The sequence below is a fragment of the Labeo rohita genome, chromosome 18 (genome assembly GCF_022985175.1).
Source record: "Labeo rohita strain BAU-BD-2019 chromosome 18, IGBB_LRoh.1.0, whole genome shotgun sequence".
NCBI classification, from domain to species: Eukaryota; Metazoa; Chordata; class Actinopteri; order Cypriniformes; family Cyprinidae; genus Labeo; species Labeo rohita.
The window spans coordinates 15,934,649-15,962,504 of NC_066886.1; the positions used below are offsets into that span (position 1 = coordinate 15,934,649).

Here is a 27,856-nt window from a genome sequence, read left to right on the forward strand (position 1 = left end):
AAGTTTTGCATCCTTGGAAGCCTGTACTTGCATCTTTTTACCAATTACGAGTATATCAGTTTTTTCTCGCGTCTGGACTTTATATCTCACAATTTATATCTCGCAATTCTGAGAAAAAAGTCAGAATGAGTTATAAACTCGCAATTGCGAGAAAAAAAAAAAAAGAATTATGAGTTTTTATGACGCTATTCTGAGAAAAAGGTCAGAATTGTGATATTTTAATTGAGTTTATGTCACGCAATTTTGAAAAAAGGTCAGAATTGAGATTTTAACTGGCAATTTCAAGAAAAAGTCAGAATTATGAGTTTATATGTTGCATTTCTGACTTTATTACTTGAAATTGCAAGTTTATATCAAAATTTTAAAAAGAAAGTCGCAACGGCGAGATATAAAGTCAGAATTAAAATTTTATATCTTGCAATTCTGAGAAAAAAGTCAGAATTGTGAGTTATAAACTTGCAATTGCGAGAAAAAAAATCAGAATGAGTATATGACGCAATTTTGAGAAAAAGGTCAGAATTGAGATTTTAACTCGCAATTTCAAGAAAAAGTCAGAATTACGAGTTTATATGTTGCATTCTGACTTCATTACTTGCAATTGCAAGTTTATATCAAAATTCTAAAAAGAAAGTCGCAACGGCGAGAAATAAAGTCAGAATTACAATTTTATATCTCGCAATTCTGAGAAAAAAGTCAGAATTATGAGTTATAAACTCGCAATTGCGAGAAAAAAATCTGAATTATGAGTTTATATGACGCAATTCTGAGGAAAAGGTTAGAATTGAGATTTTAACTCACAATTTGAAGAAAAAGTCAGAATTACGAGTTTATATCTTGCAATTCTGACCTTATATAATGCAATTCTGAGAAAAAAAGTCCGAACTGTAGGATATAAACTCGTAATTGTGAGAAAACTAAGAATTATGAGTTTATATCTCACAATTCTGATATATAACTTGCAATTGCGAGTTTATATCATGTAATTCTGAAAAAAAGTCGGAATCGCGAGATATGAACTCACAGTTGCGAAAAATAAAGTCAGAATTACGAGTTTATATGATGCAATTTCAAGAAAAAAAGTCAGAACGAGTTCATATACATATCTGAGAAAAAAGTGAGAATTTTGAGATAAAAACTTGCATTTGTTAGAAATAAAGTCAGAATTAGAAGTTTATATTACAGAATTCTAAAAAAAAGTCAGAATCACAAGAGATATAAACACGACATTGTGAGGAAAAGTCAGAATTATGAGTTTATATCACAATTCTGAGAAAAAAAGTCAGAATTGCGAGATATAAACAAAAGTCAGAAAAACGAGTTTATATCTAGCAATTCTGACTTATATAACCTATAACTTGCAATTGCAAGTTTATATCATGCAATTCTGAATTCAGAATTGCGTTATATAAAGTCACAATTGCAAGATATAAACTTGTAATTCTGACTTTACCTCGCAATTGCGTGTTTATATCTCACTATTCTGGCTTTTTTTTTTGTCTTCTCAAGCCAGAATTGCGAGATGTAAGCTCGCAATAGTGAGAAAAAAAGTCAGAATTGTGAGTTTATATCTCGCAATTCTCACTTTATAACTTACAATTGTGAGTTTGTATCATGTAATTCTCAGAAAAAAAAAAAAAAATTATTCAGTGGCGGAAAAAATTATTCCATAGTTGACATACCCCTCTCCCAGCACTTTAGAAATCATACTCCATGACTGCTATGCCTTGTGCGTTAAATGAACATGACAGACCTGCAGGATAAATAATGAAAACTGCATCCCACTCTGTCTATGCTGCATTCTCATTCTGAAGTAGAAGCGGTGATCTGTGTGCAATCTGGCAGACTCTTCCTGGGAGAAGTTGATGCTTTCTTGTTGCTGCCACCAAGAACTACTTTCTGCTGAATGGGAATCTGCTTCATGACCTTTTTCTTTAGCTGACGGATCTCCTCTGATATCTCCTTGAGCTCTGTAACCTTTTGAGGCTGCTTTTGAGAGTCGTCACTGGGACTGTGCATGTGGTCTTCTACACTGGACTCCACTATTAGGAAACCACTCACACATTCTTTTGATCCATCTTTTTCCACCAGTTGGGAACCTCCTTCTGGCTTGGATGATTGCCTAGGAATCTGTTATGAAAGAAAACAAAGCCATTCTTTAGTTTTCCACATGTGAAGGCTCTCAAAGGTAGCAGAAATTATGGAATTTGGCAGTCAAGCACTACTGTTCATTCATATGAATGTATAAGCATTAAAAACAAGCAGATGTCATGGAGTTAACCGGCTGAAGATGAAAAACATCTAGTTTGCTTGATGTTCAGACAACAATAGAGACCAAGACTTCAGAATGAGGCATTAACATATACTAAACATGGAGTTAAATCCCACTCACATAAACACTTCGGTTTGCAGAATGTCTGCTTTGTTTTCAATGGCTATGCCTAAATGTGGTTGGTCTGTCTCTTTTACTCATTTCAAACACTGTGAACCTATTATTTTGTGAGTAATGATTCTCTAAAATACCAAATGAAATACCATCAGAAAGTCAAAAGTCACACAACATCTCACTGTATGTGGACAGATATCAAGCTGCTAGAGGGCAGAGTAACTTTGGTGCCAGACCTATTGGAGTCTCCTCCTTTTGTCTAGCTATTTTATGGCATCCCAAACAGTCCCAAGCCAGGGGTTAATTAGGGAGGCACGGGACTGTCTGTAGCCAATTACAGCTCTTTGTCACATTCCCTGACCTCTATTGCCTCTAAAGTCTAAGTTACTGAGCTCTGAGCTACAGTGAAGACAGTAAAGATCTATTTCATTAAAGACATAAAAATGAAAATTCTGTCATCATTTATTCACCATCGTGTTGTTTTAAACCTGTATGACTTATTGTTTTTTTGTAAACACAGATATTTTGTTTTGTTTTCCTGAATGATTTGGACCCCACTGCCTTTTATTGAGTGGACAAAGCAATTTCTTCTAAATATCTTTTATGTTCCACAGGAGAAAGTCAGTCATAAAGGTTTGGAACAACAAGAGGGTAACTGATGACAGAACTTTCATTTTTTTGGAAGAACTATCCCATTAAGACACCTAACTTGTGTAAAGATACACTGGAATAAAAACAAACAAAAAAAAAAAAAACCAAAAACAAACAAAAAACAAAACAAAAAATAAATAAATAAATAAAATACACCACAAAACCAAAACAAGACAGAATGAAACAAACAAACAAAAAAGACAGAATAAAACAAAAAATAAAAACAAAACACAAAAATAAAAGTCAAAACAAAAAATAATAAAAACAAAACCTAAAAAATAAAACAAAAGCAAAACAATAAATAAACCACAAAACAAAATACAAAAGCAAAACAAAAAATAAAACAAAATCAAAAACAAAACATAAAAATAAACAAATAAACCACAAAATAAAAACAAAATACAAAACAAAAACAAAGTCGTAAAAAACAAAACACAAAAAATAAAAAACAACAAAAAATGAAAAATAAAAAACAAAAAGAATGAAACAAAACAAAAACAAAATCCTAAAAGCAAAACAAAACACACAAAAAGCAAAAGCAAAACAAAAAATATATAAAATAAACCACAAAACCAAAACAAGATAGAATGAAACAACAACAAAAAACTAAGCAAAATGGTAAAAACAAAAATAAAACACAAAAGCAAAACAAAACAAAAAACAAATAAACCACAAAACAAAAACAACAAAAACAAAACATAAAAATCAAAACAAAAGTTAAACTAATAAACCACGAAACAAAAACACAAAACAAAAACAAACTTGTTAAAAACAAAACACAAAAGCAAAACAAAAAATAAATAAACCACAAATTTATGGCACAGGCCCTAAATGGGAAGGTTCTGGCACCGAAAATTTAAGATGAAATGCCATAGAAAGTTTCTGTGCAATTTTCTGCAGCCAGGCAGATCAGAGTACCTTATCTACTTCTAAGAACATGAAGAAACGTGTGGCCTCGGCTCTTCACTGTTAACACTGTGGTCTATCACAGATCTTTCACTCCAGATTTTCCACTCAGTTAAACTCACACACATCCTTAAGAAACACGCAGACACAAGCATCAACCTACGGGTCATTCCATGATACCTGTGCCATTTGCCTCCATAAGAAATAATCAAACATACAATTAATATAAAAACAAATATATGTACTTAAAAACATAACAATACTATACTAAAATACTATGTATTCCTTCATCAATATTACATCAAATTAAAGTCAATTAAATATTTATAATTTAAATAGCATTTATGCTGATAAGGGTAAGGTTTTTGGCCTGTCCCTCACTATGATTTTTTTCTTTTTCAGCAGAACTTTTACTTTGCAAAACGACTGAAAGATAGAAAAATCACATTTGCATATTGTTCTAAATACAGTCTCATTGTTAAGCAGTGTTTTTGGCATAATTATGCATTTCCCTGATTTCATGTCAGCCCTGTTACCTTCATCAAAAAACGCTTGTAAAATAATGGTACATTCAAGTGACATCACTTCTCTCAACCAGGATTGTAACACTTAAAACACAAGCATGTTTCTCTCACTCCTCTATAATCTTATATTTTTGATGATTAATGAGGCTTCCTGCAATCATACAATGTCAACCCTGTTACCATTTTTTTATGTAAATGTAAACAATTATTTATTACATTTAATATAATCAATATCTACAAGTAACATTGTTTTAAAGTGTACAACGTGCTTTTGTGAACTTGACTAGTAGCTAGCAATTAGCAAATTAGTCTGAAATCATCAAACCTGTTACTGTCAGCCCTTGTATAAAGCACTAAATAAATAGAGGCGACTTGACTTGACTAATACAACCGTGCAGAGTAAATGCAAAATAATATAATGCAATTTTAAAGGGTAAAACTTTACTGTATTATGTAAACAAACATGTGCATTGTGCTAAAGAATGTGTGTCCTGTCATCCCTGTTAAACTGGTCAGTCCTGTGACCATGATGTCAACCCTGTTACTGCTCATAATTTCATTAAAATAGTAAAAATGATAATTGATACAGCCTTCCAAGATTTTCCATCATGACTTTAACTATAGTTTATTTTAGACAAAGCCCTTTTTAAATATCTATCTCATAAAAAAATATATATTTTTCTTAACTGACGTGGCCACTGTCCAAAATTAGGATGTTCTTAATCATCTAAATGACAGATAAAAAAAAATCTAAAAAAATGTGAAACAATCCCAGTGAAAATAGGGACTAAAACATAAAAACTATCACATAATTTTAATTAAATCTATAGTATATAGTAACGTTTGTATCTGTAACAGGGTTGACAAAAATGCCAAAACATGAGGTGGAAAAATAGTCATAAAATAATAAATTACATAGCCTGAGATGGCACAATACAATTTCTTGTCATTTTAGGGTGTCTTTATTTCATGGATATTTGAAAAATTTTATTAAACATTTTATATATATATATATTTTTTTTTTATTTTATTGGAAATGGCACCATTATAGTGGAATGACCCCTATCTCTACCTCTCACTTCTACAGATAAGCTTAAGTGCAAAAACAAAGAAGCTCTTAGACACAACAACCCAGATATACATAGAATGATAAGATCACCTGTGAGACGGGACTCAGTAGCACAGTCTAACCAAACATTATGTGTAACAAAGGTACAAACGTGCACCCAAAACACTCAAAATGTATTTTTAAACCAACCCTAAAGCGAAAAACTGAGGAAAAGGTTACTGAATATCATTAATAAAACATGAATTTATTTAATTTCACTCAGTTTTTAGTCAAACTGCTTGCAGTTTGTTGTATCACAGACGTCATCTTCCAGCTGCTTTCTGGGAACTGTGATGTAACAATCGACATCTCTGTACCCAATTCTGTCACTCCACATTTGTGATGCTAGCAGTCTGTGGCTAATTACAATATCAGACCACGTTTCCTAGAAGCAACCAGTGGGGTGTGTTCTACTGGTGGACATCTTCCAGTGAGACTCGCCTGCTGTTTTTCAAGGAATTCGAGACTAATATGGCAAAAAGAAAAATGGAGAACTTTAAATGATTCATAAGATTCTCTATGATCTCATCTGGTGGACGCACTGCAATATAATTAATCAAGGACGGGGATCTAAAATATCTTTTTTATTACATCTCGATGACTACTAGGTTAAAGAATCCACTGCACCTGGGAATAGGTATTCAGCATGTCATGAGAAACTAAACCTTCGCTAAAGCTCTTTATGAAGCTTTAAATCTGAATGAGCATTATTAAACATCACTTGTAATTTTAGAGTTTTTAAAAGTCTATTTATAGGAATGACACATGGCCAAGTGTTAACTCAAACTGTGCAATTATTCCCAGAACATAAATGATTTAAGGCTGAACAATGTGCTTAGTTCCAGTTTGACCTGCATGAGAGCATCCTTCATAAGGATAAAAATAAAATCAATTCTGATTAAGTTCAAAGAAGCTTGAGATCAAATTCATTTAATTAATTCTATGTTCTCATTCTGGTTTGGATTTTATTGGATTTCCTGTATCAACTAGATCTGACGCACATCAACGATTGACATGGAAGAGAAGAAATTGTTGAATAAAGTTATTATCTTTTGTCCACAAAAAGTATTCTCACAGCTTTATAAAATTAAGTTTGAACCACTGATGTCTGATGGACTATTTTAACTAAGTCTTCTCTACCTGTACGGGCCTTGAATGTGATAGTCATGTTGCTGTTTACGCTGTAAAAAAAAAATTCTTTCAAAAAGTTGTTTCAGCTTAATACAATTTGTCACCCCGCTGAACTTGAAATTTTAAGTTACTTAATGTTAATTTAAGTGACAAATGGAATATTTTAGTTGACTAAACTAAAAATTTAAGTCAGCGAGGTAACAAATTATTTAAAGTTAAAACAACTGTTTTTTTTTTTTTTTTTTTTTTTTTTACAGTGTATGCAGGGTCAGAAAGCTCTTGGATTTTATCAAAAATATCTTAATTTGTATTCCAAGGATGTACAAAGCTCTCGGTACACAGACGATGAACTTACACGTGATTCGTAGTAGTGATGGGAAGTTCGGATCATTTTAGGTCAGACTCGGACCTTTGAGTCTCGTTAAGCAAAATTAACGAATCTTTTTCGAGTCATTTCGTTCATTTTAGCAAAATATAATTAAAATGTTACGTCTTCCCTAACACATCTACTGTTTACACAAACGTTGATCACACTACAAACAAGACAAAACTATAATGCTATAAGAAACAGAAAAAGATTAATTCATTGTTTACCTGGGTCTTTAGTCTATGATTAGCTCACCTCACCTCTTATCTGACAAGTTTTCGGGTTTGAGCCGTTCGTTCATCACGTGACAGCCCCATAAGACGAATGAACGACTCGAAAAACCCGAAGACTCGAAACAGGTGAACTAATTCCAGTACAGAACCTAATGGGATGTTGCGCATGTGTGACTGAATGAATCACTCCCTGAGACGACTCGTTCTTCCCAAGTCACACTGAAGATTCGTTCAAGAACGACCCATTACTAATTCGTAGCAATAAGCTTTTGTACTTAAAAAGTATACAAATTTTTATTTTTTAAAATAAAATGACCAAATGTTTCGCTAGATAAGACCCTTCTTCCTCAGCTGGGATCATTTAGAGCCCTTTGAAGCCGCATTTAAACTACATTTTGGAAGTTCAAAATCGGGGCACCAATGAAGTCCATTATATGGAGAAAAATCCTGAAATGCTTTCCTTAAAAATCATAATTTCTTTAGGACTGAAGACAGAAAGACATTAACATCTTGGATGACAAGGGGGTGAGTAAATTATTTGTAAATTGTTGTTCTGAAAGTGGACTTCTTCTTTAATGAACTCTGTTGTGAACTATCCCTTTAAGTAGTGAAATTGCTTTATTAGATCTTTCATCTTTAGATTCATGACAGTTCTGTAAGCCAATAGCACAAATTCTTGCTGTGATTCCAGCTGGATCACTTCAGCTATTTTGCAACAGCTAGAAAATGAAGATTTGAAGCCAAAAACAATCAGCTGAATTTTATATTAATTTGATAAGCTTGTTAAGCTGACTTCTAATTTCAATATGCAAACATTTCTTCAAGAAGATGATAAACCATGTTAAACTGTGCCAACAAAACTATAAAGAAAACTGCATTTATCAAACAGTTGCACTGGGTCTTTAATGTAATATATATATATATATATATAGCTATAAAAAATTATACATAAACCATATTTATAGTTAGGTTGAGGACAGTTAGACAATGCCAGGACGTCACTCTTAAACCTTGGTTTCTTGAATAACATTAGTGACAAGCCACCAAAAGAACATCCAAGAATGAACTACTTAGTAATGATTGAAACTATTTGTTTCCATATCAGCTGACGTCTCGGATGTGTGTGGTTGTCTGGCATTGTCATTAACTACATGTTTGCCACTGACTCTGCGTAGGAAAAATAAATTACTCTGACAAATACAATAAATGTTGGCAACTACAGATAACTGACAACAAAAAATGACTAGCCTGTTATAAAAGCAAAAGCCTTGATTTATAATCCATTTACCCGTCCAAATACCACAGAGAGTCTGATATTAAAGTCAATAAGTACAGTAAATGTGAAAGTCAGAATGAGATTGTCACAGTGGGCCCTCAGTGGTATTTAAAATATTAAATACCACTGAGAGCACACTATGACAATCTTATATTGACTTTCACAAGTGCAATAAAGAGTTTGTCAGGCTCTGCGGGGGTCTGGAATGTGTGTACTATAAAACGCTCTGCGTTTGTGTGAAATCTCTTGCTAAAAAATATCAAAAGAACATTTAACTGTTCAAAAATTTGAAAAATCTGATATCCCAGTGCCTTAAGCACTCCAGTGGAGCCTGAAAAGGCCACCTGCAGATCTGATTCCCAAATAAATTTCTAAACACAACCTTCCTTACCCTTGCTGTGCCACACAACACCTTTTTTGTGTTTTTGTGTTGTGTCATTTATATACAATACCACTCAAAAGTGTTTGAACAGTAAGATTTTAATTTGTTTTAAACAAAGTTTCTTCTGCTCACCAAGCCTGCATTTATTTGATCCAAAGTACAGCAAAAACAGTACTTTAATAGTAAAGTAAACTTAATAGTAAACTTTTTAAAAACGTTTACTATTTAAAATAACTGTTTCTATTTGAATATATTTTAAAATTTAATTTATTCCTGTGATTTCAAAGCTGAATTTTAGCATCATTGCTCCAGTCACACGATCCTTCAGAAATCATTCTAATATTCTGTTTTTCTGCTTAGAAAACATTTATTATTATTACTATTATTATGTTGAAAACAGCTGAGTAGAATCTTTTCAGGTTTCTTTGATGAATACAAAGTTAAGAAGAACAGCATTTATCTGAAATAGAAACATTTTGTAACATTATAAATATCTTTATCATTGCTTTTGATTAATTTAAAGCATCCTTGCTAAATATAAGTATTAATTTCTATAATTTCTTTCTCAACAAGCTTTTGAGTGAATAATGTTACAAAAGCTTTTTATTTCAGCTAAATGCTAATCTATGAAACTTTCTATTCATCAAAGAATCCCTAAAAAAAAAACATTGATAATAATAATAATAAAAATGTTTGTTGAACAGCAAATCAGCATATTAGAATGATTTCTGAAGGATCATGTGACACTGAAAACTGACGTAATGATGCTGAAAATTTAGCTTTGATCACAGGAATAAATTATATTTTAAAATATATTCAAATAGGAAGCAGTTATTTTAAATGGTGAAAATATTTCGCAATATTACTGCTTTTGCTGTATTTCGATCAAATAAATGCAGGCTTGGTGAGCAGAATAGAATTCTTTAAAAAGCATTCAAATCTTACTGTTCAAAAACTTTTGACTGGTTTTTAAATTAAAATATAAAAACTCAATCTATTCCTTTACTCCAGTTCAAAACCTAAAATGAACATTTGTTAAAACCAGACAGGAGCTGTATCTCCTAATCTGTCTGCAAAAATACTCAGATCTATAATACAGACGACCTCTACCTCATCTGTTTTTGATTAAATCCTCATGTGGGCATCTTCTTTTCACACAACGCTTCACAAATGTCTAGAAAACATGTCTGCACACGTGCTTGCGCCGTGCCATGGATGCCCTGGTTTTTTCAAAGAAAGTGAAACTTAACTCGCTTGAGAATAAACAACACAATACAAGCAGAATTAAAATGATTTTCAATTAAACTTCATCTATAAGATCTGTAGACTATAAAGGAGGCCTTAAATGGGCAGTATTGATGTGTGTTGTGACAGGCTGCTGAAGTGTCTACAGAGTGAAGTGAGGTAATGAGGACTTTTACAGGACACAATGGGGTCAGACAACCACTCTGCCTAGCAACACCACAAAGAGAGACAGTCACAGACTGTGGACCGCCACGCTACATCACAACACCCACATCAGGTTAACTACCAGAGGTGTCGAGCCAGACGAAGGTTAACAGGTTACAGCTATCTGCTGTGCACATCTCCATGTTATCATTTACCATTTCTTAGGAAGGCATACAACTGCACCAAGGACTGTTAGAAATATGGTTGGGCCATGCTGTGGATATTTATTTGTTCTTTAAAAAGATGAAGACTAGATTTTATGTGTTGAGTAAACCAACCAAATTATATTTACAATTACACTACGGCTGTTGAATGCTTGAATCTGGTTGGCAGACAAACATTCTAAGGGGTGCAATTATTTTCATGCAGGTCTTTAAAGAAAGATTTTTATCATATCAAGTCTTTATCACATCAAAAATTGATATGGCTTTGAATGGAAACTTTGTAAAATGCCAAAATGCTCACAAAAATGGCAGATTTTTCATGCTTCTACAGAGGCATTTGATCTTGGAAGGACAACAATATTTGCATTGAGTTTGTTAGAACGGGTGAAATTTTTGAGAGGAACACAGGAAGTTCTCAGTAATCAAGTGAAATGAATCTTTGTCAGAGTCACTCTAAAAATATGCTCAATGATTTTTGCAAACAGCAAAAATTCCTTAAACACTCAAAGAAACGAAGCATTTATAAATTGTGTGTCCATCTGGACCAAAAATGTCCTTTTTTCTTTCTGAAAATATATTTAAGCAATGAGTTTGGTTTTAGAAAATACTGTTTTATAAACAAGATGTAAACACTGAACAACTTGCATTTAAAAAAATATATAATTTCTTTAATAAGTACTTTTATTAAAGAAATTATATCAACTCTATTGTAAAAAAGGCCCAACAAAGGTTGTACTTCCTTCGCCAGCTAAGAAAGTTCAACCTACAACAGGAGCTGCTAAAACAGTTCCACTCAGCCATCATCGAGTCTGTTCTCTGCACATCAATAACTGTCTGGTTTGGCCCAGCTATAAAATCAGACATCAGACGATTACAGAGAATAGTTCGGACTGCCGAGAGGATTATTGGTGCTCCCCTGCCCACCCTTCAACAACTGTATTCATCCAGAGTGAGGAAGAGAGCTCAGAAAATCACTAACCCTAACCCTAACCCATCTGGCCGGCACTACATTGCCCCAAACACCAGGACAACCAGGCACAAGAACAGTTTTTTCCCCCCAGGCAATTCTCCTTATGAACAGTTAAATGTTCCCCCCATTGTGCAATAACTTTTTATTTATTAGTTACCACCCCCATCCTAGCACATCCTTGGATCTTTACCTCTTCTATTCTATTCTATTCTATTCTATTCTATTCTATTCTATTCTATAGCACAACTGTACATACCACTTATTTATTTATTTCTCAATTTTTTATTTTTCTATTTTTTGTCTATTTAGATTTACATATGTGTATTTTATTCTCATCTTATTTTTCGAAGTTTTGTCTATTTATATTTACATATGTGTATTTTATTCTCATCTTATGTTTATTGTCTGTATGTTGTTGCTGTCTCTGTGTACTGGAAGCTAATGACACTAAAACAAATTCCTAGTTTGCGCAAGCATACTTGGCAATAAAAAAAGATTCTGATTCTGATTCTGATTTTAGAAAGTTCGCTGAAGTGTACTTCCTTTCACAGGGGTACATTCAATACCAGTTCATTAATCTAATTTTACTGTCAGTGAAACTATTTCCAAAATGAAGCCACAGCAGAATTATAGGAGTAGAATCTGTGTTTTTAAACTAATCAGTTGACTGAATGATTCAATGACTCACTCACAAATCACTTTGAATCACTGACATGTAACTCTGTTGTATTAAAACAACTATACTTTTCTGCTCATTGAAGTAAAATGACTAACTACTGTAGATGAACTGCTTAAATTAACCTTTTTCTTAAAGGGACAGTTCACCCAAAAATGAGAATTAGCCCATGATTTACTCATCCTCAAGCCATCCTAGATGTTTATGACTTTCTTCTTTCAGACGAATACAATCTGAGTTATATTATAAATGTTCTGGCTCTTCCAGGCTTTACAATGGCAGTGAATGGCTGCTGAGATTTCCAATAAAATGCATCCATCCATCATAAAAAATGCTCCACATTGTGGGTTAATAAAGGCCTACTGAAGTGAATCGAAGTGACAAATGCAGAAGCAAAGCAAAGAAGAGAGAAAAACACTTTTTTGTGCGACCTTATGGACATTTTTGTCCTTCTCAGTTTTTTTTATTTATTTTTTATCATTTTGCCTGTGTTCATCCCAACTGCATACATTTTGGCACGTGTGTATTTTTATTGGAATTGTAATATTTCACCCTAATTTCCTTTAATAAATCTATTTTACATTAGGTACAAAAAAATACTTCCTCTCAGGACCTTAAGGACAAAAATGTCCTCACTGAAACTTATTAAAACTGCAAGTTTTTTATTCCAGGGCCATTTAACTATAAAACGATGCAATTTTTTTTAATAGGCTTTAATTCTGTTGGCAAGGCTTCAAAATGAAGATTTTTACTTTTTTTTTTTTTTTTTTTACTAGATGGTGCCATTTTTTCAAGTTTGGCAAATACTCACTTTTTTTCCTGTTTTCTGCTTATGCATATTATAGTCTGTTATAGAGTCAACTGGATAATTTATGCAGCTATAATTGTGTGGGTATGTTGGTATGAATGTCAGAGTGTGAAAAAATTAAAAATTAAATTTTTGTGTGTGCCCACATGTAATGTTTGAGAGAGAGAAATTATACTGTACAGCAAATCACAAATCCCACCACTATGTATGTCAGCGGAGCTTTGCTGGAATGTAATGGGAAAAATTTAGTACTGAACCCAAACAAAATCTTACCAAAAGCTCATTTTTTCAGATACACATTTTTCGAGAATCAATGTGTTTTGTTACACAAACACACCGATTCGCTTCAGGAGGTCTTTATTAACCCATCGCGGCCATGTGGAGCACTTTTTATGATGGATGGATGCACTTTAAAACCCCTTCACCCATTATAAAGTTTGGAAGGGCCAGGACATGTTTTAATAAAACCCCTAATATCTTCATCTAAAAGAGGAAAGTCATATACATCTAGGATGGCTTGAGGTAAATCACAGGGTAATTTCCATTTTTGAGTGAACCCTCCCTTAAAGTGAAGTCTCCAATGTTAAGAAGATCTTACACAGTTGTGAAGAAAGGTCAAAATTTATTGAAGTAATTCAATGTTGCTCTCAGTCTAGACAGAATCTATAATAGAAAAAATCCACCTGATATGCAGAGCTAGGTGTGTGATCACAGCAGGAGCGAGTTGAGGTGTGTGTGTTTGTTTGTGTTGAAGGGGGTCTATGCACATGCGAGGAGTCCACGTGAACTAGATTCCAGATAGCTCAAAGCACGTGAGGGGCCAAATCAAATCAAACCCGAGGATGACTGACTCACTCACCAGCCTGTAATAAGAAAGGTTGTCCAGTGTTCTCTTCCTGACTGTGCCAAAGGACCGCAGGACAATGCTGACTCCATCCTTAGCCAGGTTGAAGCTGGTTTCATGGGTTCTCTTTACATTAGTCACCACAGACCCATAGACCTTCAGTAACTGCTGCCCTAATCCACTGACTACCCTCTGCAGCCCGTTACTCTGCAAGAGAAAATATATGTGTACTGTATGTGCACAAGCATATTAATATGAGTGTATAATGACGATTAAGCAATGAACAGTTTTGGGTACTACAGAATAGTTTCTTTCCAGGACTTCTAGCAACAAGTGTTGCGTAATATTGCTTAAATCTTCTTGGCCATCAGTAAATTCTGTGAAATTTCACAGGAAAACAAGGTCTGTTGTCAACAGTGTAGTGATCTATGAAGCGCAGAAATTACATTAACACAAATCAGATTTCTGTTCTGTTTTAGTGTGTGAATTACTAGACATTAAGTTTTCAAGTTCAATTTTTAAGAAGTGAAATGAAACTAAAAAGGCCAAAATTTTGAGTTTATATAAGTGGTATTACAGTCTTAATTTGCCAGATTTAGTGATGCTGAAAAATCTCACAAACCTTGAACTGCTCATGCTCATTATTTATCACCTCCTTCAAAAAACTGTGCTGTTTCATATACACTGCCACAGAGTTGGGCAGTCCCAGTACTCCACTTCCTACGGTTTTCACACTCCTCATGGTATATTCAACCTTCAAAAAGACAAAATCAATTTTTACACCACAGACATCAATGTTTTATATATATATTTTTACTGTTTTTAATTTTGTTTTTGTACAGGCAATACATTTTGTGCATGTAAAAATAAACAAATAACTTCATTAATTAAGCTGGGGCAACCGTGGCCTAATGGTTAGAGAGTCTGACTTGTAACCTGAAGGTTGCGGGTTTGAGTTTCAGGTCCGGCAGGGATTGTAGGTGGGGAGAGTGAATTACGACGACTGAGATGAGACCCTTGAGAAAGGCACCGAACCCCCAACTACTCCAGGTGTGTGTTGACGGTGTGTGTGTGTTTGTTCACTACTCACTGCTGTGTAACCTAGATGGGTTAAATGCAGAGCACAAATTCCCGAGTATGGGTCACCATACTTGGCCTCACGTCACATCCTTTCCTTTTTTAAAAATTCGATACAGAGAAGATTAGCATGGCCCCTGCAAAAGGATAACACGTAAATCCGTGAAGCGCACCATACTTTTGGGGGAAGTCATGGCCTAATGGTTAGAGAGTCAGAACTGTGACCTGAAGGTCGCCGGGTTGATTCCTGCACTGACAGGAATTGAAGGTGGGGACTAATAGCACTCTTTTTGAGCAAGGTACCAAACCCCCAATTGCTCCCTGGGTGCTGGAGCAATGGCTGCCCACTGCTCTGGGTGTGTGTTCGCAGTGTGTGTGTGTGTTCACTTCTCACTGCTCTGTGTGTGCACTTGGATGGGTTAAATGCAGAGCACCAATTTCGAGTATGGGTCACCATACTTAACAATATGTGACGACTTTCACTTCACTTTTAATTAATGAGTGAATTTGTGTGTGTACATATAGTTGAGGTCAAAACTTTACATCCCCCTTTCAGAATCTGCAATATGTTAATTATTTTACCAAAATAATAGGGATCATACAAAATGCATGTTGTTTATTTAGTACTGACCTGAATAAGATTTTTTACATAAAAGATGTTTACATATAGTCGCCAATATAGTGCTACAGCACTCAAAAGAAAAAAAAAAAAGAATTTGCTCATAACTCCTAAACTGTCAGTCACAGGCTCAAGTGTGTTATGTCATTGAAATCCTTGGCTCACGTCAGACAAAACACATGCCTCAGTTTCGATCGTGAGCTAGGCGAAATTTTTGGGTATTTTGGATTTTTAGTCCTAGGTTTTTCACCTGATCAGGACCAAACCAGTGCAGAAAGATTCTCTGGAGAGTGAATATCAGTAATTATCAAAAAAAAGGTTGAACTTCCGACTCACCATTGCAAAGGGGCACCAAAATGTTTGAAAGGGACAGGGCCGCTTTTAGTAAAATGCCTATAACTCCTGAACGGAATGAGATATCTCTGCCAAACTCAGAACACTTATGTAAGAGCTCAATCTAAGGTCACAGGGAAAAAAATCGTGAAGGTTAGCCACTTGGTGGTGCTGTAAGAGGAAAAAACGTTAAAATGGCTATAACTGCACAATCATTTGTCCATGAAAATCGATGTGCACAGTCTTGGTCTGAAGTGCCACAAGTGTATACAAGGACATTTGCGCATCTCAAAAAACATGGCCTCCACTGGCCGACAAAGTTTAAGCACCTGTTATACGAGATTAACGGAGGCCAAACAGAACGCAACTTGATGGGCCTGTTTGATTCACAGTCCCAAAGGTCTGAGAGAAATGTAAAAGAAATTAGCCACTGGGGAGTGATTTCGCATATTTTTAAGGGCGTAAACGATTGTACGTCGTACGTTTTTCCGCATATACACACAATATTCCTATCATATGATAGAACTCCTCATTCCAGACAACATTGTCTCTAGAACCACTGCTGTCAATCAAATCATTTGTTAAATGACTGAGATGATGTATAAACCTACTTTTTGCGAACTAGTCCTAGGTTTTCTGGAATAAAACACTAAAAAACACTGCAGTACAATTCTCTGGACTCTCTAGGCCAATAATTATCAAAAAAATTGTGAAATGTACCCTTTGGGAAGCTATAACGGGTCATTTAAAAAAAAAAGGCCTGCTCAAATTTACCCAAAATCCTATAAAGCTTAGAAAAACTCAAAACTTCACAAAAATCTGCTGAGCATATGCAACAGGTGATTCCAAACAAGCATGCAAAGTTTTAAGGGGATCGGACCACAGCTGGCGCTACATAACTGTCATAACTGTTAAAAAAATAATGCTTTTTAAATCATTGCTTTAGGTGGTTACAAGCTTGCTAAATTATGTATTTTTTCATATGTGCTTGAACCCCGATAATCGCTACTTGCAGCTGTATTTATACTTGTTTTCTTTGGGCACAAAAAGTATTTTTGTAGCTTCATAACATTACAGTTGCCCACCGATGTCACATGGACTATTTTAACAATGTCCTTACTAACTTTCTGGGCCTTAAAAGTGTCAGTTGTGTTGCTGTCTATGTGTTCCAAAGATGAACTAAGATCTTACAGGTTTGGAATGACACGAGGGTGAATAATTAATGACAGAATTTTAATTTTTTAATGGACTATTAACTTTTTTGCAGACTCCCTATTCTACCCTTGTATTGCACTGGCTTGATCAGTTCTTACAACTGTGTTTATGAGTAGCGGTTTGACAATGTTACTACAGCAATTGACTGCATGTGTTGGGTCATGTGCTCTCTGTTTGGGTCTGCTGGCATGGTACGGTGTGGAATCACAGTCATTTAGTGTACTAATTGAGCGAGAGGTATGCGCAACTGCGGTTTCCAAAATCAAGGAGATGTACAACACAGATGGCCACTAATTTGCGGTGGCTCTGTGAAGAGTTGTACACAATTACATAACCTAACGCTTCAATAAAGAGCATGTGCTCAACGCTGAAGCCACATTTTGCACTTGGAAGGACAAACTAACACTTGATTACGGTTTGCTACTTACCATGGAACTCGTGCCAGGGATCTCTGTGACCAGTCCCTGACCTTGACGTTTGGAGCGCTGGAGCTGTGCAGCTGTCTTCTCAAACGCCCGTCTGCAGATGGTGCCGGCCAGCGCTCCCAGCCTGCCAAAGCTGGGCTTTGGGCCAGAGGCTCCAACATCAGGCTCCTGCTCTCCCATACTCCCATCATCCTCTGCAAAAAAAGGGCTCTTACATCTTATGTGAGGACATAAAGAGTGGAAAGGAGGATTTTTGACTGCTTTGAGGCTCTCTTATAGTGGTCCAAACATTCATCTTATTCACTCAGTTTCTGTGACAAAAAGAAGAGTGCGAAAGGGTCACAGAGTGGTTAAAATGACTTTACGCAATGGAATTAAAAAACAACAATGGAATGGACAAACAGGATAAGTTGCTGAAAAGGCTATTAATAATGTAATAATATATTTACTTTATACAATTGATAAATATGTTATTTCCTATGATTTTTGTATGCTTTTTTAAATACACTGCCATTTAGAAGTTTGGAATCCGTAAGATTTTTTTTATGTTTTTAGAAGACGTCTCCTATGCTCATCAATTTGGAAGCCCAAATCCACCAATGAATGAAAAAAAAAAATGTTAAAAAGTTTGTTTTGCGACTTTTTCTCTCACTATTCTGACTTTTTTCTCAGGATTGTGAGAAATAAACTTTTTTTCATGATACAAACTTGCAATTCTGACTTTTTGTCCTAGAACTGTGAGATATAAACTCGCAATTGCGAGTTATAAAGTCAGAATTGCGTGATTTCAACTCAGAATTGCAAGAAAATTGCAAGACTTTTTTTCTCAGAATTGTGAGATATAAACTTTTTTCTCACATATGTGAGTTTGTATCTCACAATTCTGACTTTTTTCTCACAGCTGATGCAATTCTGACAATTCCTAATTTTGAGGGGCATAAACACTGACACAATCTTAAAAATAAAGGCTCTTTATTGGCATCAGTGGTTCTATGCAGAACCATAAACATCCATGGAACCTTTCAAATGCAGAAAAGGTTGTTTATAGTCTGAAAAGCTTCTTTAGATTTTTAAAAAGTTCTTCAAAAAGGTTCTGTTAGCAACTGTTCACTGAAAGGTTCTTTGGGGAACCAAAAATGGTTCTTCTATGGCATCACTGCAAAAACAACCTTTTGGAACCTTTATTTTTACGAGTGTATGTTCTCGGAATTGCAAGTTTATATCTCACAATTCTGACTTAACTCGCATGCTATGAAATCAGAATTGCGAAATATAAACGTGCAATTCTGACTTTTTCTCCTGCAATTGTGAGTTTATATCACACAATTCTGACTTTATAACTCGCAATTGCAAGTTTATGTCTCACAATTCTGAAAAAAAGTCAGAATTACAAGATGTAAACACGCAATTGTGAGAAAAAAAATTCAGAATTGTGAGATAAAAAGTCGCAATTACCGTTTTTAATTTTTTAATAAAGTAGCGGAAACAGGCTTCCATACATCAAAGTTCCATTTATTGACCAAAAACACAAAAAAATTAAGTAAGTATAAGAAATATTATTGCAATTTAAGGTAACAGTTTTCTATTTTAATATACTTTTAAATGTAATTTATTTCTGCAATGTCAAGATGAATTTTCAACATCATTACTCCGGTCTTCAGTGTCACATGATCTTTCAGAAATCATTCTAATATGCTGATTTATCATCATCTTTGGAAACAGTTGTGCTGCTTAATATTTTTTTGGAAACTTTAATACTTTTTCAAGATTCTTTGATGAATAAAAAGTTAAAAAGAACAGCATTTATTCAAACGACAACAATATAAATCTTCACTATCACTTTTTATCAATTTAACACATCCTTGCTGAATAAAAGTATTAATTTCTTTCAAACAAAGAAAGAAAAAATGTACTGACCCCAAACTTTAAACAATAGTGTATACTGTAACAAAAGATTTCTATTTTCAACTAATGCTTTTATTTTCAAGATTCGATTCAAAGAATCTTGAAAAAGTATATTAAGAAGCACAACTCAGCTAATCAGCATATTAGAATGACTTCTGAAGAATCATGTGACATTGAAGACTGGAGTAATGATGCTTTGCACCACAGAAATATATTCTAATTTAAAATATATTAAAATAGAAAACCACTATTTTAAATTGCAATAATATTTCACAATATTACATTTTTTCCTATATTTTTAATCAAATAAACACAGCCTTGATGAGCAGAAAAGACGTCTTTAAAAAAAAAATGTAAAGTCTTACTGACCCCAAACTTTTGAAAGGCAGTTTTTCTATTACAGGCTTTACTGTGACAACATACCCTATATGTGACATGGCCCACTACTGTGACAACTATAGCACTGGTTTCCCACATAGAGGGAGGAAATATATTCCTTCAGGCTAGGAAATGACAAAAACAAAAAGATGGCGGAAGTGAAGAAAGAGAGTTCTTAGCACTGTATCTTCAGGGCAGATATATAAATGATCTAAAATGCATAAGGGTTAAAAAGAGAAGTTCCTCAGGAAGCACTTCCTCTCGGTGTATAAACAAAACAAACAGCACCCAATGTAATAACGCCACACATGACTACTAAGCTCAGGGCTACAGAGGCATTCAGGCCCCCTCGCTCAATATCCAACATTAAATGCAATCCAATTCAATTTACAAAGGCAGACAAAACACAAGCTAAACAGATTCTCTCTGCTGAATGTACCAGTAAACATGGCCAGAGAAAGACAGAAGCATGAAAAAATGCTCTAACTGTATTGGGATAGAAATAACCAGCAGCGTGCTGCTTCTTTAGGGCCACGTGAGGAAGGAATTATCCCGTTCGACACACTTTCACACTCATGGATAAACAAAGGTTAAACCAAAAAGAGCTGTACACAGGAAACTTTACTTTTCTCTTTCTAAGAGAAAACATTGCCTCTGAGCAAACAGGTCTGTAAGTCACTTAAGTACATTATCGAACCATGATGCACTGAATGCAGAAGCTAAACAGGTCAGGAGCACATGTACTGTAACTCTTAATGCACACTGTGTCCTAACATAGACAGGTGACTGTTGGATAACACTTTATTTTAAAGGAACAGTTTAACCAAAAATGAAAATTGATGGATGAATTTGTTTCTTTATCAGAATAGATCTGGAGAAATTTAGCAGTGAATGGGTGCCGTCAGAATGAGAGTCCAAACAGCTGATAAAAACATCACAATAATCCATAAGCAATATGAATACCTTTATATCACGCATTTCTGACTTTATAACTCGCAACTGCAATATAAATATGCAAAAGCTGTCTGTTCGTGATAAAACAATCCTTAAGACATTTTAACTTTGAACCATTGTTGGTGGATTTTGATGTGAAAGAACAACAGGATGTATTATTATGGATTAAGCTATTCACATTCTGGCCAGAAACAATGTTCTAAAGTTAAAACACCTTAATAATGGATTGTTTTTTCTTACAAACATGTAATTTTTCACTTTACAATATGTTAATTGATGGCTTGGATTTGTGTATAACTTACTTGTGGATTATTTTGATGTTTTTATCAGCTGTTCAGACTCTCATTCTGATGGCACCCATTCACTGCAGAGGACCTATTGGTGAGCAAGAAATCTCCAAATCTGCAAGAATTCGCCAAAACCGCTAAGATGAAGAAACAAACTCATCTACATCTTGGATGACTCAAGTAAATTTTTAGCAAATTATCATTTTTGGATTATCTGTTCCTTTAAGAAGAATGTAGTTAAGATGACACGTTACATGTACTTACTTATAGTAATTATAACTATAGTAATATAGTAAACCAAACCCTAACCCTAACTACTATTACTTAGTGCTTATTTGTATAAAACAAATTACCATTTAATTCTTTTTTACACACTGTAAAAAAACAATTTGTTGAGTCAATTTAAAATAATCTACCCTGCTGCCTTAAAATTTTAAATTCAGTCAACTCAAAAAAGATTGGTCAACTTGAAATGTTAAGTTGTACTAAGTGACAACTTAGTTGATTTTGTTTAGTCAACTCAAATAAGTTTTCACTTAGTACAACTTAACATTTCAGATTGACTAAACTTATTTGAGTTGACTGAACTTAAAATGTTAAGTTGACTCAATATTTTTTTTTTTTTACAGTGTATATATATAGAATTATTTTAGTCAGTTGCCTGGACACGTTTTTTTACTTTTTATGTCATAATTATGATATACCAAAGCATGATTTTGTCTTATGTGTCGGAAATGGGCTTCTATTTTAGTCAGTCCATCCATCCAGCAACTGTATCCATTTTGTTTAATGTTTTAAAAGTTTTAGTATTATTTAATGACCCTGCCTTTTTTAGACATTAAACAGTGAGAGCGAAGCACTAGGGATCAATTCAAGCCAAAGCCAAAGCCAAAGTTCAAAGCCTTAATAGTTCAGTTCCATGATGTGTTGAAACACCCTCTTTAAAACATCCTGTTAATAGATGATGCAATTTGTAGCCATGAATGTGAATACGTGCCTCCGGACACATCTCTGTAGAACAGCAGATGCACAGAGGACACTTAAAGATGAAATATTATAATAAACAGACAGAAAGGAGGGTACAAGGCTACTACAGCTGTTCCAGGCAATGAGTCACTAAAATAGATCAACACTTATTCAATCCAGGGCTCTCTATTAGCTTTATCCATAGCTGCTATAAGATTTGAACCAGAGTAATACAGTTCACAACACAACTGTTTTTAAAAATCCAGCAGGTGTCAAATCCTGCTTCTAAAAGGCCACTGTCCCGCAAAGTTGAGATCCAACCCCAATTAAACACACCAGTAACAGCTAATAAATGTCTTCAGGCAACTTTACAAACTTCCAGGCAGATGTATTGGGACAAGTTAGAGTCAGATGTTGGCCCTCCAAGAGCAGGTTTGGACACCCCGGTCTCTGACCTTTGCCACATCAGAAAAAAAGATGGTAAATCATAACTGACATAAACAAAGTCATACTTATAAATAGATTACATACTAAAGTATTTACGATATAAAAAGTAAAAAGTATGACATTAAAAGGACTTTATTTATGTTTCATCATATAAATATGAATAGTATGTCATAATTCTGCAGATAAATAACTATGATTTTTGTAATGAGTGTAGAATAGCACCCATAAACTAGTCATGGATCAACAACAGAGAGAAAAAAAAAAGTGAATGCAATGTAGTTTTTGTAAAATTTGACAAAATTATTATGGACCCATCACATTTCAGGACTTCATCACTTTACCAATGAGGTTTCAGCAACATCTAGTGTCCAGCTTTAAAAGCACATGAATTTGGCTGGAGCCAACCTAAATTATTAGAATTTTTTATAATACGACTTTCTCCCATGGAATACAAATGGAGTAACATTAAAATATATATTTACCAAAAAAATGAAAATTCTGTCATTAAAGGAGAAGTCCACTTCCAGAACAACAATTTAGAGATAATGTACTCACCCCCTTGTCATCCAAGATGTTCATGCCTTTCTTTCTTCAGTCATAAAGAAATTATGTTTTTTGAGAAAAACATATCTGCATTTTTCTCCATATAATGGACTGATATGGTGCCCCAAGTTTGAATTTCCGAAATGCAGTTTAAATGCGTCTTCAAACTATCCCAAATATGGGATCCCAGTTAAGTAAGAAGGGTCCTATCTAGCAAAACGATCGGTTATTTTCATTTAAAAAAATACAATGTAAATTCTTTAAAAGGTAAAACAGCGATATAGGACGATTTTGAAGTTGTGTTTTTCGACATACCCTAACTGTCATGAACCCAGAAAAAAACAGAGGTCAGGAAGAGCAAGACAAGACGAGTGTTTGAGATTAAAATGTATATAAATTGTATTATTTTTAATGAAAATAACCAATCGTTTCACTAGATAAGACCCTTCTTTCTCGGCTGGGATCATTTAAAACCGCATTTGGGATCGTTTGAAGCCGCATTTAAAAGTTCAAACTCAGGGCACCATATCAGTCCATTATATGGAGAAAAATCCTGAAATGTTTTCCACAAAAAACATAATTTCTTTATAACTAAAGAAAGAAAGACATGAACATCTTGGATGACAAGGGGGAGAGTACATTATCTCCAAATTGTTGTTCTGGAAGTGGACTTCCCCTTTAATTACTCACCCTCATTTTGTTCCAAAGACCTTCGTTTATACGTGTCAAAAACTAACATGGAAAAGTAGAATAAAGTTGTTATTTTTGTTTTCTTTGTGCACCAAATTTTCTTGTAGCTTCATAAAATTAAGTTTGAACCACAGATGCCTCATGGACTATTTTAACAATGTCCTTACTACCTTTCTGGGCCCTGAACATGTCAACTGCATTGTTGTCTATACAGAGTCAGAAAGCTCTCGGGTTTTATCAAAAATATCGAATTAATGACAGAATTTTCATTTTTGGGTAAACTATCCCATTAAGCATATAAGATGATCAAAATACCTGTCTCAGTTGAAGATACAGGAAGGACAAAGTCAACTAGGTCCTCCATCAGACTTAGGGCCCTGGCAGCTCTCTGCTCGGCCAGGCAGGCAAGCTTGCTGTTAAGGACATAATGCATGCCGTCACTTAAGGCATTTTTACTCTGCTGGTACTGAGTAGACACCTTGTCCAATACAACATTAGAGGTCTGTTTGATTGGATAGGCAACACTATCCATGGCGGTTTCCAAAGTTGATGACATCAGCTCCTTGATACTTTCTGCCAGCTGTTGTGGAGGAAAAAGGAAATGTTTGCACTATACTTCTTGCATCTTAGCTAAATGTCTGGCCAAAATGAAAACAAATCCAATTAACAACTTTTTTTGAAGCACATTACCTCTGCAGGTGGACACTGCAAGGCTGGTACCTTCTCCTCCAGATGGTCCAGTCCTCTGCAGGCCACTGCGTTGGCTGCTACAACTATGAATAATAACATTTTCATAAAAATGCAGAGCGTTAATGTTTTATAACTTGATTAAATGTGTTAACACATATGTTAATGCAAGCATATGGTGATTCATCTGGCAAAAGCATGAACAGTTCCTTTTAAAATGTTTCCCCACCTAATGCTAAGCCTTACTAAGTCCTCCAGAATTCGTGAGGCTGACCTTTAAATTCTGAAATCACTGCTGAGCTGATCTGGAATGATTTTATTGCCTTGTAAATGTCTTGTTAATGTCCATTAAAGACACAGATCCACTGTGTGGATGAAATATTGCATACGTCATGTACAATACCGTTCAACAGTTTGGAGTAGTTAATTTTTAAAACATCTTTGAAAGAAGTCTCTTACACTTACCAAAGATACTTTATTTGATCAGAAACATAGTAAAAAAAAAAAAAAAATCAATTAACCGCAATTAATCACATCTAAAATAAAAGTTTGTGTTCACATAATATATGTGTGTGTACTGTACATATTTATATACAGTTGATGTCACAAGTTTACATACACCCTGTTAATTATTTTACCAAAATAAAAGGGATCATACAAAATGCATGTTATTTTGTTTGTTTGTTTTTCTTTTGCTTGGTGATACTTGTTCATGAGTCCCTTGTTTGTCCTGAACAGTTAAACTGCCTGTTGTTCTTCTAGAAAAATCCTTCAGGTCCCACAAATTCTTTTGTTTTTCAGCATTTTTGTGTATTTGAACCCTTTCCAACAATGACTGTATGATTTTGAGATCCATCTTTTCACACTGAGAACAACTGAGGGACTCATATGCAACTATTACAGAAGGTACAAATGGGGGTACAAACTTTTGAATTTGAAGATCAGGGTAAGTTAAACTTATTTTGTCTTCTGGGAAACATGTAAAAATCATATGTAGCTTCTAAAGGCTGTACTAAATGAAAAAATTATGATATTTAAGCAAAATAAGAAAAATGTACACATCTTCAATCTGTTCAAAAGTTTTCACCCCAGCTCTCAATGCATCGTTTTTCCTTCTGAAGCATCTGTGAGTGTTTGAACCTTCAGTTGCATATGAGTCCCTCAGTTGTCCTCAGTGTGAAAAGATGGATCTCAAAATCATACAGTCATTGTTGGAAAGGGTTCAAATACACAAAAATGCTGAAAAACCAAAGAATTTGTGGGACCTGGGGATTTTTTTGTGGGATTTTTCTGAAGAATGGCAGGCAGGGTAACTGTTCCAGGACAAACAAGAGACTCATGAACAACTATAACTAAACCAAAAAAAAAAAAAAAAACACAGCTGTGGATCATTCAGGTAACAACACAGTATTAAGAATCAAGCATATGTAAACTTTTGAGGGTCATTTTTATATATTAAACTGTTATTTTCTCCAGTGGACTGTGTAAATGTCTTTTATGTGAAATATCTTAGGTCAATACTAAATAAAAAAACAACATGCGTTTTGTATGATCCCTCTTATTTTGGTAAAATAACATTTTGCAGATTCTGCAAGGTGTATGTAAACTTTTTACTTAAACTGTATTTATAGTGTGTACTTGAAAAAAAAAGTTCTAAGAAATCTAAGAAAAAAAAGGAATGAATTATATTATGCAGCGCCGGACTACAAAATATTCAGCTATTAGCTCATTACAAAAAGGAAATACAGAGGCGAATCAGAGCGCTAGTAATAAGTAATTATGTCTCTCAGCAGATTAGTCTTGTGTAGTCTTAGTCAGATTAGTCTTGCTCAAGTGGACCCTTAAAGGATTTAAATATTTAACATTATTGCCCAATTATTCATCTAATCACAAACACGTTGAGACCAGAGTTCAGTTTTGCAATGCCAGACTATAACCTTGGCTTACACTGCATTTCTCAACTTGCATTTGAATTTATGTTACAAATATATTTGTACAAAACAGGACAAGAAACGCACTTGCAAAGGATGATGCAACTAAACAGCACCTGGCCTATTTATTGGTATTTTTCCAAGTTAAATAAATGATCTTTTACAGATATCTATTAAGATCACTGTTAAATGAAATCCAGTGCAATAAATAGTTCACGTTTTCACATTGACCTGCAAGCACAGCATCCACTGGCAGACATGTCAGAAGTAATTCATGAGTCATACTGTGTCTAGACAGACTCTCCCTCACTTGAGCATCAATATCCACGTTTGAAGACCAAAACAGCTCATTAACGTCTCATCAGATTAGTCCTTTTGCAGGGTCTCACTAAAACAGACTTTATTGCAATGCAGAAATAAGATATTACGCTACTCATTTTGTCATATTCTACACTACAAACTTAAGTTACATTTCAGGACTTGATAGCTTTAACAATGAAGTTTCAAAGTTGTAATCAATTTGATAATGAGTTTGATTAATAATACAGAAGATTTCACTTACGCTGGTTCTCTAGTACATGCAGGGCAGGTTGCATGCTCCATACAGCCAAGCTGCCAGCCCTACTCACACCTTTCTCATACATCCCACACACAGAGCTTATAATGGGATGAGACTGCTTCGTATGTACGTATGTCTTCTCAATGGATTCCAGAGCAGAACTGACAGACCGAAGATTGCGGATTCGAAGTAATACATTCTGTAAGGAAAAACTCATCACAATTCTTAAAACTAAAATGCCTTTTTTTTTTTTTTAGTTTTCTACCTCAATTTATAACCCAAACCCTGCCATACTTAAATGAACCGGTATTAGTTATAGCTTTAAATAACCCACAACTAGTGTGGACATAGACATACAGATAAACAGCACTGACCCTCAAAAAGAACAAATGTATTCATATTAAAAAAAAAAACAAAAAAAAAAACAGTGTAGGATGATAACCTTAAAAATGAAAAACTGAGCTATCAGCAAGAGGACAGAAGCTGGCAGAATTTGAAACATTACCTGATCCTTCAAAACTTCACCAGGGTCTTTTTTCTCAGACGCCATCTCCAATAGCCTTCAGTGAGCTACTGAAATATGTGGAGAGAAACTTCAGCAGGTCTAATCTTCAATGTAGACAAATATCTTGTGACAGAATTATAAGATTATGAGTACTGGGGCATTCTTAAGCAATGAGTAAATCTAGTAATCTCAGTAGAGGTCAGTATAGACTTTCACCAACAAATCAGAGTCTAAAATGAACTACACCCACTGGCAACCCTGTAATGATTTCAAAATCTCTCCCTGAATTACGTGCTTGTGTTTTTATTGGTTAGTTAATTCCAAAGACTGTGTTTGCTCTACTAAATATACGTTCAAGTTATTATAAAAATTTCTTACCTGGAGAAAGACACCTTTAATACCAACTAACTATTCCTCAGCGGTGTTGCCCACTGTTGCACGTTGTCCGCTGCAGTTAGTTTTG

At 34.5% G+C, this 27,856-nt stretch overlaps 1 protein-coding gene and 1 non-coding gene across 3 annotated transcripts; one reads left to right on the forward strand and one right to left on the reverse strand.

Annotated features, from left to right (window-relative positions):
* Positions 1-346: 346 nt before the first annotated feature.
* Positions 347-27,856, reverse strand: plin1 (perilipin 1). Of its 2 annotated transcripts, XM_051134367.1 has the most exons (9): positions 27,772-27,856; positions 27,394-27,461; positions 26,892-27,087; positions 24,402-24,484; positions 24,027-24,291; positions 17,545-17,735; positions 14,495-14,626; positions 13,888-14,079; positions 347-2,127 (listed from the first exon to the last, which is right to left on the reverse strand). In XM_051134367.1, the coding sequence occupies exons 2-9, from the start codon at positions 27,436-27,438 to the stop codon at positions 1,801-1,803; spliced, it is 1,431 nt and encodes a 476-aa protein (XP_050990324.1). In that variant the 5' UTR covers positions 27,439-27,461; positions 27,772-27,856; the 3' UTR covers positions 347-1,800. The 2 variants fall into 2 exon arrangements, with proteins under 2 accessions (XP_050990324.1, XP_050990323.1); XM_051134366.1 differs by lacking the exon at positions 27,772-27,856 and having other exon boundaries at positions 27,394-27,614.
* LOC127181268 (U6 spliceosomal RNA) lies at positions 15,033-15,131 on the forward strand. The gene has a single exon (XR_007829756.1). It is a non-coding gene; the product is annotated as a U6 spliceosomal RNA (small nuclear RNA).

Coding starts and splice junctions, on each gene's coding strand:
- plin1 (XM_051134367.1), bottom strand. CDS start 27,438: ATGGCGTCTGAGAAAAAAGACCCTGGTGAAGTTTTGAAGGATCAG. Junction 14,080..14,494: donor ATGAGCATGAGCAGTTCAAG/GTTTGTGAGATT, acceptor TTTCTCTTGCAG/AGTAACGGGCTGCAGAGGGT. Junction 2,128..13,887: donor ACCTTTCTTATTACAGGCTG/GTGAGTGAGTCA, acceptor CTTTCATAACAG/ATTCCTAGGCAATCATCCAA.